At 49.0% G+C, this 16,727-nt stretch overlaps 2 protein-coding genes across 3 annotated transcripts; one reads left to right on the top strand and one right to left on the bottom strand.

Moving 5' to 3' along the window:
• The first annotated feature begins 3,083 nt into the window (after nt 1–3,083).
• On the top strand, nt 3,084–10,433 carry LOC139836143 (uncharacterized). 2 transcript variants are annotated; one of them, XM_071826600.1, is made up of 5 exons: nt 3,084–3,519; nt 4,270–4,426; nt 5,517–5,689; nt 8,098–8,213; nt 10,073–10,433. In XM_071826600.1, the coding sequence occupies exons 3-5, from the start codon at nt 5,591–5,593 to the stop codon at nt 10,287–10,289; spliced, it is 432 nt and encodes a 143-aa protein (XP_071682701.1). In that variant the 5' UTR covers nt 3,084–3,519; nt 4,270–4,426; nt 5,517–5,590; the 3' UTR covers nt 10,290–10,433. The 2 variants fall into 2 exon arrangements, with proteins under 2 accessions (XP_071682701.1, XP_071682700.1); XM_071826599.1 differs by having other exon boundaries at nt 8,080–8,213.
• On the bottom strand, nt 10,394–14,713 carry LOC127335469 (E3 ubiquitin-protein ligase WAV3-like). The gene is made up of 3 exons (XM_071825636.1): nt 14,619–14,713; nt 12,611–14,506; nt 10,394–10,414 (listed from the first exon to the last, which is right to left on the bottom strand). The coding sequence occupies exons 1-3, from the start codon at nt 14,634–14,636 to the stop codon at nt 10,394–10,396; spliced, it is 1,935 nt and encodes a 644-aa protein (XP_071681737.1). The 5' UTR covers nt 14,637–14,713.
• Nucleotides 14,714–16,727: the final 2,014 nt, after the last annotated feature.

Genomic DNA, 16,727 nt, shown 5'->3' with positions numbered 1-16,727 from the left:
AGACGGTGTAGAGTCTTATAATGTTTTCAATATGTCTTTTATGTGAGTTTTGCTGCACCGGTTCATCCTTGTGTTTGTTTCAAATAAGCCTTGCTAGCCTAAACCTTGTATCGAGAGGGAATACTTCTCATGCATCCAAAATACTTGAGCCAACCACTATGCCATTTGTGTCCACTATACCTACCTACTACATGGTATTTTCCGCCATTCCAAAGTAAATTGCTTGAGTGCTACCTTTAAAATTCCATCATTCACCTTTGCAATATATAGCTCATGGGACAAATAGCTTAAAAACTATTGTGGTATTGAATATGTAATTATGCACTTTATCTCTTATTAAGTTGCTTGTTGTGCGATAACCATGTTCACTGGGGACGCCATCAACTATTCATTGTTGAATTTCATGTGAGTTGCTATGCATGTCCGTCTTGTCTGAAGTAAGAGAGATCTACCACCTTATGGTTAAGCATGCATATTGTTAGAGAAGAACATTGGGCCGCTAACTAAAGCCATGATCCATGGTGGAAGTTTCAGTCTTGGACATATATCCTCAATCTCAAATGAGAAAATTATTAATTGTTGTTACATGCTTATGCATAAAAAAGGAGTCCATTATCTCATTGTCTATGTTGTCCGGTATGGATGTCTAAGTTGAGAATAATCAATAGCGAGAAATCCAAATGCGAGCTTTCTCCTTAGACCTTTGTACAAAGCGGCATAGAGGTACCCCTTTGTGACACTTGGTCAAAACATGTGCATTGTGATGATCCGGTAGTCCAAGCTAATTAGGACAAGGTGCGGGCACTATTAGTACACTATGCATGAGGCTTGCAACTTGTAAGATATAATTTACATGATACATATGCTTTATTACTACCGTTGACAAAATTGTTTCATGTTTTCAAAATCAAAGCTCTAGCACAAATATAGCAATCGATGCTTTTCCTCTATGGAGGACCATTCTTTTACTTTCAATGTTGAGTCAGTTCACCTATTTCTCTCCACCTCAAGAAGCAAACACTTGTGTGAACTGTGCATTGATTCCTACATACTTGCTTATTGCACTTGTTATACTACTCTATGTTGACAATATCCATGAGATATACATGTTACAAGTTGAAAGCAACCGCTGAAACTTAATCTTCTTTTGTGTTGCTTCAATGCTTTTACTTTGAATTATTGCTTTATGAGTTAACTCTTATGCAAGACTTAATTGATGCTTGTCTTGAAGTGCTATTCATGAAAAGTCTTTGCTATATGATTCACTTGTTTACTCATGTCATATACATTGTTTTGATCGCTGCATTCACTACATATGCTTTACAAATAGTATGATCAAGATTATGATGGCATGTCACTCCAGAAATTATCTGTGTTATCGTTTTACCTGCTCGGGACGAGCAGAACTAAGCTTGGGGATGCTGATACGTCTCCGACGTATCGATAATTTCTTATGTTCCATGCCACATTATTGATGTTATCTACATGTTTTATGCACACTTTATGTCATATTCGTGCATTTTCTGGAACTAACCTATTGACAAGATGCCGAAGTGCGATTCTTTTTCAAGTCATTGTTTTTGGTTTCAGAAATCCTAGTAAGGAAATATTCTCGGAATTGGATGAAATCAACGCCCAGGGGCCTATTTTGCCACGAAGCTTCCAGAAGTCCGAAGACGAAACGAAGTGGGGCCACAGGGTGCCCAAACCCTAGGGCGGCGCGGCCCCCCCCCTTGGCCGCGCCGGCCTATGGTGTGGGGCCCCTGTGCCCCCTCCTGACTTGCCCTTCCGCCTACTTAAAGCCTCCGTGACGAAACCCCCGCATCGAGAGCCACGATACGGAAAACCTTCCGAGAGACACCTCTAGTGAACCTGTGGACCCCGGTCCAATTCTCTTTATCAAATTCAATCTCTTGCAATCTTGTTTCATCGTTGTCTGCAAACAATCATCTTCCACACAATACGGTTAATCCTTTGTTACAGCAAGCCGGTGAGATTGACAACCTCACTGTTTCGTTGGGACAAAGTACTTTGGTTGTGTTATGCAGGTTCCACGTTGGCGCCGGAATCCCTGGTGTTGCGCCGCACTACATCCCGCCGCCATCAACCTTCAACGTGCTTCTTGGCTCCTCCTGGTTCGATAAACCTTGGTTTCTTTCTGAGGGAAAACTTGCTGCTGTGCGCATCATACCTTCCTCTTGGGGTTCCCAACGAACGTGTGAGTTACACGACATCATCGCTCTGAGCCTCGATTGAGCATCGTCGCAGCTGATCTGAGCAGTCGCTGCTCGAAGGAGATCTCCAGCAGCAGCACATCGACGGCAAGGTAAGGCTGCATCGGGGATCTTCCTCCCTCTTTGTAAGGGAGTTTTTGCCTACTCTATGTAGCGTGTAGTGCAGATTGCAGAAGAATGGCATGTCCTGCAATCGTATGACGTGGTAGCATAAGCATATTGATTACTGATATTAATTAGTGATGCCTGCAGATGCAAAAACAATCGGCAGGCTCTGTATACAGACCAGTCCGTGATTCGAGGGAAAGGTGTAGCTTCTTTGGGGGAAATCGAACGAACCTGCGCTCATTCAAGAACCACCAACCACCTTTGAATCTTCAATTAGATAGGCCGATCATAGGATTGGACCTCGTCGTCCTTGACAGGAGAGAGGAGCAGAGCGGGATGAGCGGTGCGGGGGGGGGGGGGGGGAGCGGACCGGAAGTAGACTGGACCGCCCTCGAATATTCAATTTATGCCGCCGCTCATCGGATTTGATATCGACCTGAGAAAGAGCGGCGGTCGGCGGAGAGATGAGCGAGGAACGGAATTGTGTTGTTCGGCAAGAGAGAGAAGGAGATGGACGACCAGATGCGGTGCGGTGGAAGATGGTTTGACCGGACCAGGTGTTAGTTGGACTAACATCACTATCCACGTGGACAGAAACCACTATCAAAACAGCCATTACCGGTAATTTGCATGGTATTCCATACTCAGGGGGTAATTTGCATGGTATTCCATACTTAGGGGGGGTCATATGTACCAGTTAATAGTTAGGGGAGTTCTTTGTGCCAAACCCAATACATAGGGAGTTATATGGACTTCTTTCCCACCAGCGCCGCCGTCCCGGAGCCAGACCATCACGCCGTCCTGCGGACCGGGTGGAGAGGCCACGAGAGCATCCGCCCCGGCCGGCGGCCGTGCTCGTGCCTTTTGAAAGGCCGAGCCACGGCGTGCGGGCCAAAAGCAGGGGAGGCAGAGGAGCTCCACGCGCGGTCCTGGTCGCCGGCGTGGACGACCAAGGCGGGGCGACGGCGAAGCTCAGCGACCGCCGCGGACTGCGGTGGCGGCGCCGGCGGGGAAGCTCGCCCAGGTGCAGAATGGCGGCGGGGAGGCGCGGAGGACGAGCTGCTGGTCGATCCCCTCCCCGAGGTGCTGCCTCCGGCGTCGTCTTCACCGCCCACGATCCCGAGCTGCTGCCAACGACCATAAATACGAGCAGCTGCTGCTGCCGGCCGTCGAGGATGTGAGCACCACATCTCCCTCTCTGTTTTACATCTAGACTGCAAGATCGGGGCAGCAATTTCATGTCTTTCTTCCTGGAAAATGACAGCTTGATTTCCATCTGTATCTTCTTGGCGTGTCAATTCTGTTGTACTGTTAGAAGATAGCTGCTTACAGGTAGATATGGCAGGAAATGCACATTGGCAAGGTGAAAAGTTCCTGCCGTTTTCTCTGAATGTAGCAGTTCGAACTCAGTTTCTAATCTGGTGGATATGCTAGTTTAGCACATGTTGCATGCACACAGCGGTTAGGAGATAAAGTTGCCTCGCATTTACTGTAAAACTAAATTATAATTGTTCGGCTGCTTGTGTTCCTACTGAATTGGCACCTTGTAGGTTCTTACCTGATGGTGTCTCAAAGCTAAATTTGTAGCAATTAGGATTCAGTTTTCAATCTCATGGGTGCTAGTCAAATGCTAGTTTATCTGTTGTCTTACTATGTAGAATCTTATATGTCGGCACCTCCAAACTGAATATAATTTAGATGTTTTCTCTGAGTGTTTTGGTGATAAAAACAAGAACCTTTTCTCCCTGGTAGTATCTGCAAGTACATACGGGAGTATTAAAATGCATGTCTCCATGGATTAACACTGGCAGCCTAATTGCAGATGTTCCATTTTTTCTTATGAAGAAAAAGGTTGTTCGATTTATTTATTTGGCTGCAGCTATTCTTGTTAGGTTGGCCTAATGGCCGGCCTCTATTGTTGGTGTAGGAGAACTGAATGGCGGCGGGGAGGCGCGGAGGACGAGCTGGTACGTGGTCGCCTGCCCGAGTTGCTGCCTCCGGCTCCGTCTTCTGCGCCCACGCCCCGAGCTGCTGCCAACGGCCATAAATACGATTAGCTGCTGCTGATTCCGGCCGTCGACGATGTGAGTACCACCTGTCCCTCTGGTTTACATCTAGACTGCAAGATCGGAGCAGCTATTTCATGTCTTCCCCCCTGGAAAATGACAGCTTGATTTCCGTCTGTATCTTCATGGCGTGTCAATTCTGTTGTTCTGTTAGAAGATAGCTGCTTACATGTAGATGACAGTAAATGCAGAACATAATGCACATTGGCAAGGTGAAAAGTTCCTGCCGTTTTCTCTGAATGTAGCAGTTAGAACCCAGTTTCCAATCTGGTGGGTATGCTAGTTTAGCACATGTTGCATGTAGACAGCAGTTAGGAGGTAACGTTGCCTCTAAAATTAAATTATACTTGTTAGGCTGCTTGTGTTCTTACTGAATTGGCACCTTGTAGGTTCTTACCTCTGATGGTGTCTCAAAGCTGAATGTGTAGCAATTAGGATTCAGTTTTCAGTCTAGTGGCTCGTAGTCAAATGCTAGTTTATCTGCTGTCCTACTACATGTAGAATCTTATATGTCGGCGCCTCCAAACTGAATATAATTTAGATGTTTTTTTTTCTGACTATTTTGGTGATAAAAACAAGAAACTTTTCTCCCTGGTAGTATCTGCAAGTATATACTGGAGTTTTAAAATGCACATGTCCATGGATTAACACTTTGGCAGCCTAATTGCAGATGTTGCGTTTTTTGCTTATAAAGAAAAAAGGTTGTTCGATTTATATGTTTGGCTGCAACTATTCTTGTTAGGATGGCCTAATGGTCGACCTCTATTGTTTGTGTAGGAGAACGGAATGTAGCAGTTAGGACATGATTTCCAATCTAGTGGGTAGCATTGAAATTCTTGTTTAGCTGGCCTTTTAATATGCAGGGTCTTAACTGTTAGTGTATCTAAACTGAATATAGCAGCCTGTTTGGGTTCAGTGAAATCCTACAATGAAGTAGATGATTGATATCCTCCTGTTTCTTTCTTTTTGCAGTGCACTTTGTTAGTGTTTGTTATGAAAAGGCTGGGGAGAGGCATTGCACACTATTGCGTTTGTCCAAACTCTTTTGTTTGCCGCTGAATGCTATGCTAATTCTCTTGTATTTTCTTCTGTGCGTTTTGTATTTCAGGCACAAAAGATCAAGGCTAAGAATCAGCTAGATTCTTACTTTCTGTAGCCCGCCTAGTCTGCTGGAGGGGGAGGATGACACGGCCTGGCCTCTCCTCGCCTCCGGCCGTTCCGGCTCCAGCGGTGCTGCAGCTGCTGTGGGGTGGCTCCGGCTTTTCTTGTAAAGTTCAGCAGGTAAGTAAGTAGGTTTTTAAGTATCTCTTGTTTTTCTTGAGGCTCCTGTATGTAAAGTCATTGATGTCAGTTAATGTAGTAGATGGAAGGTATTTGTGGCGACAACATGCTGTCTTTGGTAGTCTGTATTTCGTTCGGTCGCCCGGAAATTAAGCGTGTTACCTATTTTGATTAACCTGTGTTGTTACTTTACTAGCTAGTGCGTCTGTTCGCCTTTTATTTTTTTTATTAAGACGAGAGGGAAGGAGGCTGCACAGTGCTGGATATTCGAATCAGCTTAATCTTTTTGTTGCGCAATACATATATGTTTATCATCCAAACCTCCAGTTTTTCGTTTACATCATTTTCCAAGCAGCATCATGGTCGTTGCGTGTGTATTCAAGTGAGTTTTATTTAAGTTGGAGGTTTCATTTCCTCATAGGAATTGTTGCTTGGATTTGGTAATAGCACTGACACGTGCTGTTGTAACCGTCTTGTGTTGTCTAGGACATGTCGATCTCTCTTTTGGTTCAAGTAGTTTATACATATTGGAATGCAAGTTTTGGTTCAAGTATTTTTGCTTGCTGGATCATGGGTACACAAGAATGAAGAATACAAGTGTTTTTATTTGGCTGCAGCCATTCTTGTTAGGATGGCCTAATGGTCAACCTCTATTTTCGGTGTAGGAGAACTGAGTGTAGCAGTTAGGGCATCTCCAACCGGGCGACCCATCCCGCGCCCGCGCGTCCGGATGGGTCGAAACGGACAAAAACCCGGCCCAACGCGGGGACGCACCGCAAAAGCGGACGGCCGCGGCGTCCGGAACGACGCAAACCCGGCCCAAATCTGGGCTAGGTTTGCGTGGCCGCGGATGGCACGCGCCGTCCGCTCGCGTCCGCGCGCTGGTCGCCTCGTCCCTTGGGCCCACCCGTCGGTGACCAGGGAGTCTATTAAATGGGGACTGGAGGGGATCTGGCCCTCCACTCCAATCCCCACTCCACTCCCCGAGCAAAACCGCCGCCATGGCCCCGGGCGACGGTTCGCTCCCGGAGCCAATGACGACGAGGCCGCCAGCCGATCGGCGTCGGCCGCCGGCGCTGCGGGCCGGAGGGAACCGCGGCGGCCTCCACATCGGAGAGGCCGCCCGCGGCGGTGCGGCATTGCCGCAACCGCCGCCTCTCCTCATCGAGCCCAAGCCGGAGTCCTCGGAGGAGGACCCGGACCTCCGCGCCGCCCTGATCATCTCGGCGGCGGAGGAGGAGGCGAAATGGCCGCAACTCCATGCGGCCATTCGCACCTCCGAAATGGAGGAGGCGGCGCGGCGGGAGGTGGAGGACGCGGAGGGCTGGGAGCTCTACGCCCAGGCCCTCCAGGCGCGACGGGAGGAGGAGGAGGAGGCGGCGCGGCGGGAGGAGGCCAGGCGCCGCGCCGACGAGCAGCAGCGCGCCGCCAGAGGACGGGTGCCGCCGGCCCCGGAGGAGGCGGCGCCGGAGGCCCGGCGCCGCCGCCGCGGAGAGGCAGCGGCGCCTCCGGGCGGCGCGGGTGGCTCCGGACCCCCACTCGCCGTGGGAGGAGGCCACCGTGGTCTCCCTGGCCGGAGTCCCCGCGCGGTCGAGCCACAACGGTGCCTCGCCGCCGGGGTCGTCGCCGACGACGCCCACAGGGCTAGGCGGCGCACCGGCGGCCACCGCGCCGCCGACCAAACCCTAGAGGGTTTTTTATTTTCTGTTTAAATTTTAGTTTAAATTTAAAAGCCCATATAGGGGCTTCTTTTTGTTAGTTTTATTTGCCCAAAATAGGGCTATGTACTAAATTTGCCCAAAATAGGGCATATGTTCAATGAAATTTCGTTTAAATTTGCCTCTTTTTTGTTTTCGTTTTTCTCCGGTTTATGCGATGCGTCCGCGCGTTGGGCGCAGCGCGCGACCCAAACGGACACGCGGACGCGGGGCGCTGTCCGCGTGTCCGGGCGGCGACCCAAACGGCCCAAAACGGACGGCCCAGCGCGTCCGTTTGAGTCGCGCGGTTGGAGATGCCCTTAGGACACAATTTCCAATCTAGTGGGTATCATTGAAATTTTAGTTTAGCTGGCCTTTTACTACGCAGGGTCTTAACTGTTTGTGTATGTAAACTGAATATAGCAGCTTGTTTGGGTTTAGTGAAATTCTACAATGAAGTAGATGATTGATATCCTCCTGTTTCTTTCTTCTTGCATTGCACTCTGTTAGTGTTGTTATTAGGACTGGAGAGGCGCATTGCACACTATTGCTATTTGTCCAAACTCTTTTTGTTTCTGCATTCCTTGCTGCTGCTGAATGCTATGTTAATTCTCTTGTATTTTATTTTTGTGTTTTGTATTTCGAGCACAAAAGATCAAGACTAAGAATTAGCAAGATTCTTACTTTTTGTAGCTGCCTGGTCTGCTGCAGGGGAGGATACACGGCCTGGCCTCTCCTCGCCTCCGGCCGTTCCGGTTCCAGCGGTGCTGCAACTGCTGTGGGGCGGGTCCAGCAATTCTTTTAATGATCATATGGGTTGACGGCAGGTAAGTAAGTAGTTAAGAAAATATCCCTGGTGTTTCTTGAGGCTCGTGTACGTCGAGTCATTGATGGCAGGTAATGTAGTAGGTGTAAGGTATTTCTGGTGACAACATGCTGTCTTTTGTAGTCGGTGTTTCGTACGGTTGGCCGGAATTAAGTGTGTTCACTGTTTTGATTATTCTGCAGTGTTACTTTACTAGCTAATTCATCCGTTCGCCTTGTTATTTTGTATTAAGGCGAAAGGGAGGGGGGCCTGCTTCTTCATGTGATATACGAGCGTCGAATGAGTTTTATCCAAGTTGTGGGTTTCATTTCCTCACTACTGGGCAGTATCATGGTTGTTATTTGTCAGTGTTATGCGTTTTGCAAGTGGGCAGACTTGGTTCAGTGCCATTTGCTGCAAATGGGGCTGATCGCTGTTTGTTCTATCTGCTCTGCGCCATTTTCAAAAGATACCGTCTTATTGTATTTATAGGACTAACTCCGTCCCAAAATAAGTGATTCGATTATGTCTAGATACGAATGCATCTAGACACATTTTAGTTGTAGATAAATCCTCATTTGCTATCAATCTGATAAAAATAGGTGTTGTTTGGATTGGGTAATGACACTGACAGGAGATGTTGTAACCATCTTGTGCTGTGTAGGACTTGTCGATCTCTGTTTTGGTTCAAGTAGTACATACATATTGGAATGCAAGTTTTTGATCAAGTATTTTTTGCTTGCTGGATCATAAGTAAAGAATGAAGAATACATGTGTGTTTATTATCCAATGAACACACTTGCACTCTTTCCCAGCCAGCTTAGAAGAGCAATATATGCTCCTGTTGGGTATTTAAAGAACACTGCTGTTTGGTTTGGTTAAAATGGCTTTGATTCAAGTTACACAAGTCATTTTCTCACTTTGCTTCTATCAATCTGATAACAATCGTTGTTGATAGTTTGAGTTATTTGTAAATGTCAGTGTTTGCTTTGGTGACCTGACCATGATTTGCTCTTGTTTGAGAATAACGGGGAGGACTAAACAACAACAGCGGTGGCATTCGTCTTCGACTCAATGTGTGTTTAGGGAAGTTTCTGGTTCCTCCCTGTGATTTCTTTGTGTAGTTGATCATGTAGTATCTCTACATGGTAATTGCTGGCCTGGAGTTCTCCAAACAGTATCATGGTTGTTATTGGTGTATCCAAGTTGTAGATTTTTCCTCACTTTGCTATTGGTCAGTATCATGGTTGTTATTTGTCAGTGTTATCCGTGTTGCAAGTGGGCAGACTTGGTTCACTGCCATTTGTTGCAAATGGGGCTGATCGTTGTTTGTTCTATCTGCTCTGCGCCAGTTTCAAAATATGTCGTGCTATTGAATTTCTAGTACTCCCCTCATGCCATAATAAGTGACTCGGTTTTGCCTATATACGAATGCATCTAGACGCAATTTAGTTGTAGATACATCCGTAACTAGAAAAGCTGAGGCACTTATTTTGGGATGGTGGGAGTATGATGCTTAGGACTGGCTGGTCTGTGTTTTGGTTCTAGCATTTACATGCATATATATATTGTTTCCTCTCTGATCGTCTAGTGGTATCTGTACAGCCCGTTGCTGGCCTGAAGTTCTCCATTGTTGTGTCCACATCATTTCTTCCGTCTAGTATATCAAGGCCGTTACGGTGCATTCATGTTAGGAGTTTTATCCAAGTTGGGAGGTTTGATCTCCGTGTTGCTGTTTAAAAGAAATGGCCAGCCTGTAGGAGAAGAACGTACTGCTGCCAATTTGTTTGTTTCACCGTATAAATACTTTTTCAGTAGTACTGGCTTTGCTGCAGATGGACGGACAGACATGGTTGATTCGTTGCCGTTTGTGATGTGCAGGTTGTTCTACCTGGAGGAGTTGTGTTGTGTCCGCAGCTGGGGAAGGGAGGGTTCTGTCCCGAGGAGGAGGAGGTCACTGGCCGGCTGCTTTCTTTGGTATGTCCGTGGCGACCTTTGCATGGCCCAGCGGTGCTGCTACGGTGGTGGTGGCGGCTGCCTGTGTGTTATACATACTGTTTGGGATGTACGGATTGTTGTAGTGTTTGAGTGGTCCTAAGATTGGAACGGCCACATCTTGTTGTAATTATAACTGCACGTTGTGCGTTTTTTTGTTGATATGGCTTGTATCGGTCAGTAGTGCTGAGCAAGACATGTGATTTATCAGTTATTTTGTTGTTTGACCTGAAATGTATGTTAGAAATTAGTGCGGGTCATGACAAGTTTTTTCTTGAACTTGCTGATCAATGTAAGATTGGAACTTGCTGATCAAGATGGTAGGTTGGCGAGAGAAAAAGAAGGTTCAATCGATACATGCATATTATGTATTTTGAGTCGGTTTTATCTCGATACGAGAGCCATTATAGTTGTAGATACATCTATATTATGTACTACTCTGTTCATATAATGATGTAATTTTTTAAAACTAAATTTGGATGTATCTAGTTGCTATTTAGTGTATAGATACATTTGAATTTTGACAAATCTTCAACATCTTTTTTTAAACGGAAGGAGCATAAAAAGTTGAGTCGGAGAACGGAGGGAGTATGATTCGTCTGTGTTTGGTTCAAGCATTTAGCGTACTCCATATATTGGTTCCTCTCTGGATTGATTTCCACGGTGTAGGTTGAGGTTGAGGCATTCCAAACCGACCGATCGAAGTCGCTGGAGCCAGGCTGGCAGCAGGCGCTTGATTTTCGGTGCTGATCCGAACCAAGACGATGCGAGTTGTGGATTTTCGGCGAGAAATACCTTTTTTACGGGAGCATTTACGATCCGAAATTGTATATTGAACCTCCTCTTGATGGTGGAGATAAATTGTATACGGCGATGACTAGACAATACACTCTGAGACGCGATTCATTTAGTTAATTCGGGATTCCATGTTCCGAGAGCATTTCTGAGGTTATTTTTGGTTTACAAGGTAGAGACTTTTTAATTTATAAATATCTAAACACTAATTAATTTTCATGATTATTTTCCTACCAACTTGGCTGTTGAATGCGGAAGGAGAACAACGGCCCACATGTACTCCTATAATCCTGTCCAATTTGTTTTTTTTTTGAATACCCAGATTTTCCCCTATCAACTGGCAGGTGATTGGGCACGAAAACGAACTTCCGGGGAAATTAATGAACCTACAAATATCGGGTATATTGTTAATGCCTAAATGCATATGTTTGTAAAAATACAAGCTTGCTACTACTCCATGCTTAAAGATTTGTTTCCTTCCCATTGTGTGAACTGCTGCAAGCGTGATCGGCGGACTATGCTTTGTGTAAGTATGGTTCAACATGCACATGAGATAGCTAAACAAAAAATAAATAAATAAAAACAAAATACAAATGAACAAACTTGCTTAAAACGGAGTATCTAGTCACACGACCATGACTCTTCACGCCCCCGCCCTTGCAACCCGTTGGCGCGTTCAGCTGCTCAAGGGCATCAGTTTTGTTGCTCGTTGCCTCGTCGCCGAAGTCCACCTCGTCACACCGACACATTGTCTGCTTATATGGTGGGCCCACATATCAATGTGTGATTGATCCACTTTACTTGTGACTTGTCCCACACGATCGATTCTAAGAGCATCTCCAGCCGCGACCCCCAAAGCGTCCCCAAACGGCGCCGGATCGAGCGTTTGGGGGACGTATTTTGTTCGTGTCGCGTTTGGGGGACGTCGCTCCCCAGCTGCGTCCCCCAAACGGCGCCGGATCGAGCGTTTGGGGGGCGTCGCTCCCCAGTCGTGTCCCCCAAACGCCGCCCCAATGGCCTTTTTTTTTTAAAGGTTTGCGGTTAGAAGTTGGACGCATGATATTGGTTCTTGGTGATATAAGTATGTGTTGAAAAGTCTCAAGTACCAAGTTGTACCGGCTAGGTAGCTTGTGGGAATCTAAAGTACACTACTTTGTCCGATTAATATTACTTGTCGCTAATATGGATGTATCTCGTTAGAACCAAAATCTGTTTAGATATATCATCTATATTAGAGTTTGTTAATATAGATCGGAGAGAGCAGTATTAATTTACAACAAGCAAATTAAGCAAGAAACACCGTGTGAAATTTTGTAGTCTAGAAGAGAGCTTTCCGTAATCCCCTTTCAAATTGTATTTCTAGCTGGGAGTAGCGTTGCTTGCCTCGGTCAAGTTGTTTGTGCTACTAGAACAGTGGTCATAACAACAACTCTAGCCATTGAGTTGGCACAATGTTTTTTTTGTTTTGTTTTTGTTCCTGATAATAATAAAAAAATCTGTGGAGGCGAAACTTGTTGGATACCACGCAACAACTAACTGTATCGATCCATGGAGCTTTGTGCGAATCAGGCTGAGCATTGAAAGGAAATCCATCCATCCATGGCGCGCGCGCGAATTAGCAGCACGTACGCGAGACAGGCTGGCAGTGGGACCCGGGAAAATGGGAGAGAAAAAGGGCGTCGTCAGGTGAGAAAGGGCGTCGGCCGGCGTCGCGTACGGCAGCGTTGCAGCGACCTGCTGCGACACCTGGTTTGTCCCTGCCATCGACGTCGTCACACCTCCAGAGTCGAATCCAATCACCGAAGGCAGCTGCAGCTGCGATGAACTGCCCCGCTGCTGCATGTGCGCGCTCATGCCGGCGAGCATGTACGCTCGACCCGAGCGCGCGTAGCTCTGCCGGCTCGACACGCGCCTGCGCATGTCCCGCAGCTCCATCTCCAGCGCGGCAATCATAGCGTCGCCGCCTCGTGCCGTATCCGACTGCGCTACCGCTCGCCGGCGGTTCTCGAGTATCTCCACCGCCTCCTGGTGCGCGCCCCGCTCTGCTGCCGCCCTCGCCGCCGCTATGTCATCGGTGGCCTCGACCCGGACGTGCTCCCGATCCACCTCCATCGACCGTGCCACGTCTGCCGCGTGCTCCGGCCTCGCCACCACCGTGTCCTCGGCCGTCACGTTGATGTCCCCGCCGGCGGCCGCGTCTCGGTAGGCGCAGGTAACTTTGAGAAGAGTTGTGGCATCACCGTCCGTTTCTTCAGCTCTCGGTATGACCAAGAACAGCAAGAAACGCCTCTCCTCGTCGGCGTAAAGTTCGCCCGCTACAATCGAGGCAGCGCGGCCATCCTCGTCGACGCGGCTCTCGTAAAGCCCGGACTTAACTGAACAGACCCGAACGCCGGGATGCACGCACGCGACCTCGAGTCGGGCCTCCTGAACCACGACTGACAGAAGCCCGCCGACGCACTGCGCGAACGCGTCCTGGATCACCGCCTCGTTCTCGATAAACGAGAACGTGCCGCCCGACGCCTCGGCGACGACGTGCATCGCGGCGGCGTCGTGGTCGCTGCCGAAACCGAACGTGTGGATGGGCGCAGTGCGATCACCGGCAGCGGTGTCCGTGCGCGCAAAGTATGGCGGGATGAGCGCTGCGTACTTGGGCGGTCCCCTGCCGAACGCCTGCCTCATCGGGGTGTAGTTGTCCTGACCATCGGAGAGGAGCACGACGCTGGAGACGCCGTCGTTCCTGTACCGGCGCTCGTCGAGCACCCTGGCGGCCGTGCGGAGCCCCTCGGCGATGTTGGTGCCGGGGCGCGCCGTGAGGGACTCCACGGCGCGCGCACAGAGCGCCTTCCCGGCGTCCGACATGCGCGCGAGCCTGGTCACGCGGCGTGCCCTGGAGGAGAAGGACACGATGCAGAGGCGGTCGTCGGGGCCGAGGATGTCGATGACGAACAGCATCGCCTGCTTCAGCAGCGCCAGCTTCCTCCCGTGCATGCTGCTGCTGACGTCCAGCACAGTCACGAGGTCGAGCGGCGCGCGTGGCGCCGAAGCGTCGCCTGCCGCGTCGGCGCCGGGAGCCTTGAGGTGCACGAGCACGGCGAAGTTGTGGCGAGACGAGTCTCTGGCGACGGCCGGGTAGTCGGTGTGCGTCTTGACAACCACTGCCCCGTTGTGCGACGTGCCTGATGGCCGCCGGTCATCAGCCGACGCCGCAGCGGCCGGCCCCACCTGCTCGTCGTCGTCGAAGACGACCGGATCTGCTGGCTGGATGGGTAGTCGCCGATGCTGCTGCAGCGGCTGCACGACATCCACGGGTGGCATTGGGTCCGCCGGTCGCACGAATGGCAGCTCGCGCCAGTGCGCGTTGCAGAGCGGGCAGAGCTGGTGGCCGTGCGCGACGCTGGCGGAGATGCAGTGGAAGTGGAACGTGTGGGAGCACTCGGCCGTGAAGATGGCCTGCCCCCCGCCGGCGCCGATGCCGCCGAGGCAGATAGCGCAAGGATTCTTCTGGGCAGAAAGCAAATCTGGCTGAGAAAACAGTGGGCAACCGTACCAGGATCAATCCATGTCGAATGAGCACACTGTGTGCAGACACAAATTTGACAAAAGAAGTGCGAAATTAGACGGAGGATTCAGTCACCTGGTCAAGGCCCTCCATCCCTGACTGGAAGCTACCAAGCCAATTAACAAAATGAAAACCTGTGACAAAACCTAAGCCGGATGCTTCATCTGAAAGGGAAGAACAACACAGATGGATATATTATTATATTGTAAGTAATGGTCGCCACGAAAGCTGACCCCGACAGCTCGAATCAAGTGCTGCTTAAACAATATTAACTGAATTTCGTGGAACCGTAGTCTGGCTTCTTTCATTTCTCCGTTGCATTTTCTTCCTCGGATTAAGTCATTTTTCGGCCAACGCGTACACCGACACTTGTCATGGGCTCTCCGTCCCAACGGAAGGCAATTGACTTCGTTCAGGAATGGAGAACGGCGGGGATGGACGATCAAGGAAATCATTTTTGTCCACGTGACTTGACTTTGAATGACTTGTCAGGTAGCTAACAATAGTTCCAAAAAAAAAAACAGAAGATTATTGAGCAGAGATGATGAAATATGAACCTGGTTCAATTTACAGAGAACAATCCAACGTGTTCCCATACTTGGAATTGTAATTAGCAGAGGAATATGTGTCTCAATAGAGCATGTGTAACATGTGTGGTCGAAGGACTTACTCATTGTGGGAGTAACATAAAATGTAACATCACATATGACGTTTTAGTAACATGACATGACAATAAATCTATACCTATACCTAATAATAAAGGGAGAAGCGTTTCCGTGGTTTGGTCCGTATGTTTCAGTCGTCCGCCTGTTGTTTCATCCGTCGCTGTTACATCGTGTGTTGTTTCTTTTCCTCTAAACTCTTTGATTCTATCGTGCACGGTTTGGAAACCGATGGTCTTTCCATCGTGTACTGTCAGGAAACCGGCAGGTGCAGGCCCGTAGAAGCCTACCTCTGCTTCTCCTAACCCTTCCTTTTCTTCCTGGACCTATAAAAAACGCCTTGCAGGGGACGCCGGACGCAGGACACCCAGCCACGATTCACAGAGCTTGCCTCAGTCATCAGATTCGTTTGGGGCTCGGCGGGTCGCCCCCGTGTATATTGGTGAGGAACTCAGGCGGCTATTGCGAGAGTAAAGGAGATATATTGCCACTCAATCAATCCGGCAAGAAACGTGACGCTATGATGCAAGAGATATTGACTACAAATCAATCACTCCGGCGACTAACGATAAGCGTGATGGCGGCGTACCATCCTACCGATGCGTGCGGTCTTCTTTGATTGGCTAGAGGCTGGAGACGAGAGGGTGGCGCGTGCACGGTGTGGTCTGCCGCTTGTGCGTGCCATGCGGCTGCAGACGCGTTGTGGTCGATGGCGCGGTGCAGCTCCGGAAGTACCGATGCCCTCACCTCTTTTTGGTAATTATTCTGAAACGCGCAGGAATCTGAGTCTGATTGAATTTTCATCTCGCCGTCGCTTTGGATCATGTGATGTTCGTGGTGCGGCGCGACAGCTTCATCTCCTCCGGCGGGGACGTGCGGGACTGAGGGTCATGTGTTGCTCGTGGCCACGTGGGTCGCTTCTATTCTCCAGCGTGGACGTGATGAACAACAGGTTGTGGACGATGGCACAGTGGTTGGTTGTGGACATGCCCAGGTCGAAGATATAGGAGGTCGTCGCATCGTTTGCTCACTTAGCATGCGCCCCCGAACTCGAAGATAGGCCCCGCGTTCTCGCATGCTTCGGTAGCCGCAACGTCCCCGCAATCTTGGAGTCGTTATGGGGGCACGCCGGCTCGCCATGTATACCATGGAGGCATGGAGGACCTCTCCAATCGGTCGTCGGTGAGCTTGATGGTTCTTCCAATGCTATGCCTTTCTTCAACAGCGAGGACAGTGAGGAGGTGGTGGTGTTCCTTGAGGCATTCGAACAGGTGAGCACCGTGAGGACCGTCGGCCTATATACGCGTTGCTTTCGATCGTTTTTGTTTCTTGGAGAAACACACATCGATCCTTCATGATCATTCTGAGACCGTGAGAATTAGAACCATCTGCTGGGTGAACTCCATGGCATGCATCTATTGTTTCGTCTTTTTTCTGTGAACAAGATGTGAGCATACATCGGATTATATACATGCATGTATGGATGTTAAAAACTTTTCTCCACCAATTAGTCTGGGTGCAA

This window comes from Lolium perenne, chromosome 2 (genome assembly GCF_019359855.2).
Source record: "Lolium perenne isolate Kyuss_39 chromosome 2, Kyuss_2.0, whole genome shotgun sequence".
In the NCBI taxonomy this organism is placed as follows: domain Eukaryota; kingdom Viridiplantae; phylum Streptophyta; class Magnoliopsida; order Poales; family Poaceae; genus Lolium; species Lolium perenne.
The sequence above is the reverse complement of the archived record's forward strand: the minus strand, read 5'-3'. Positions and strand labels throughout refer to the sequence as shown.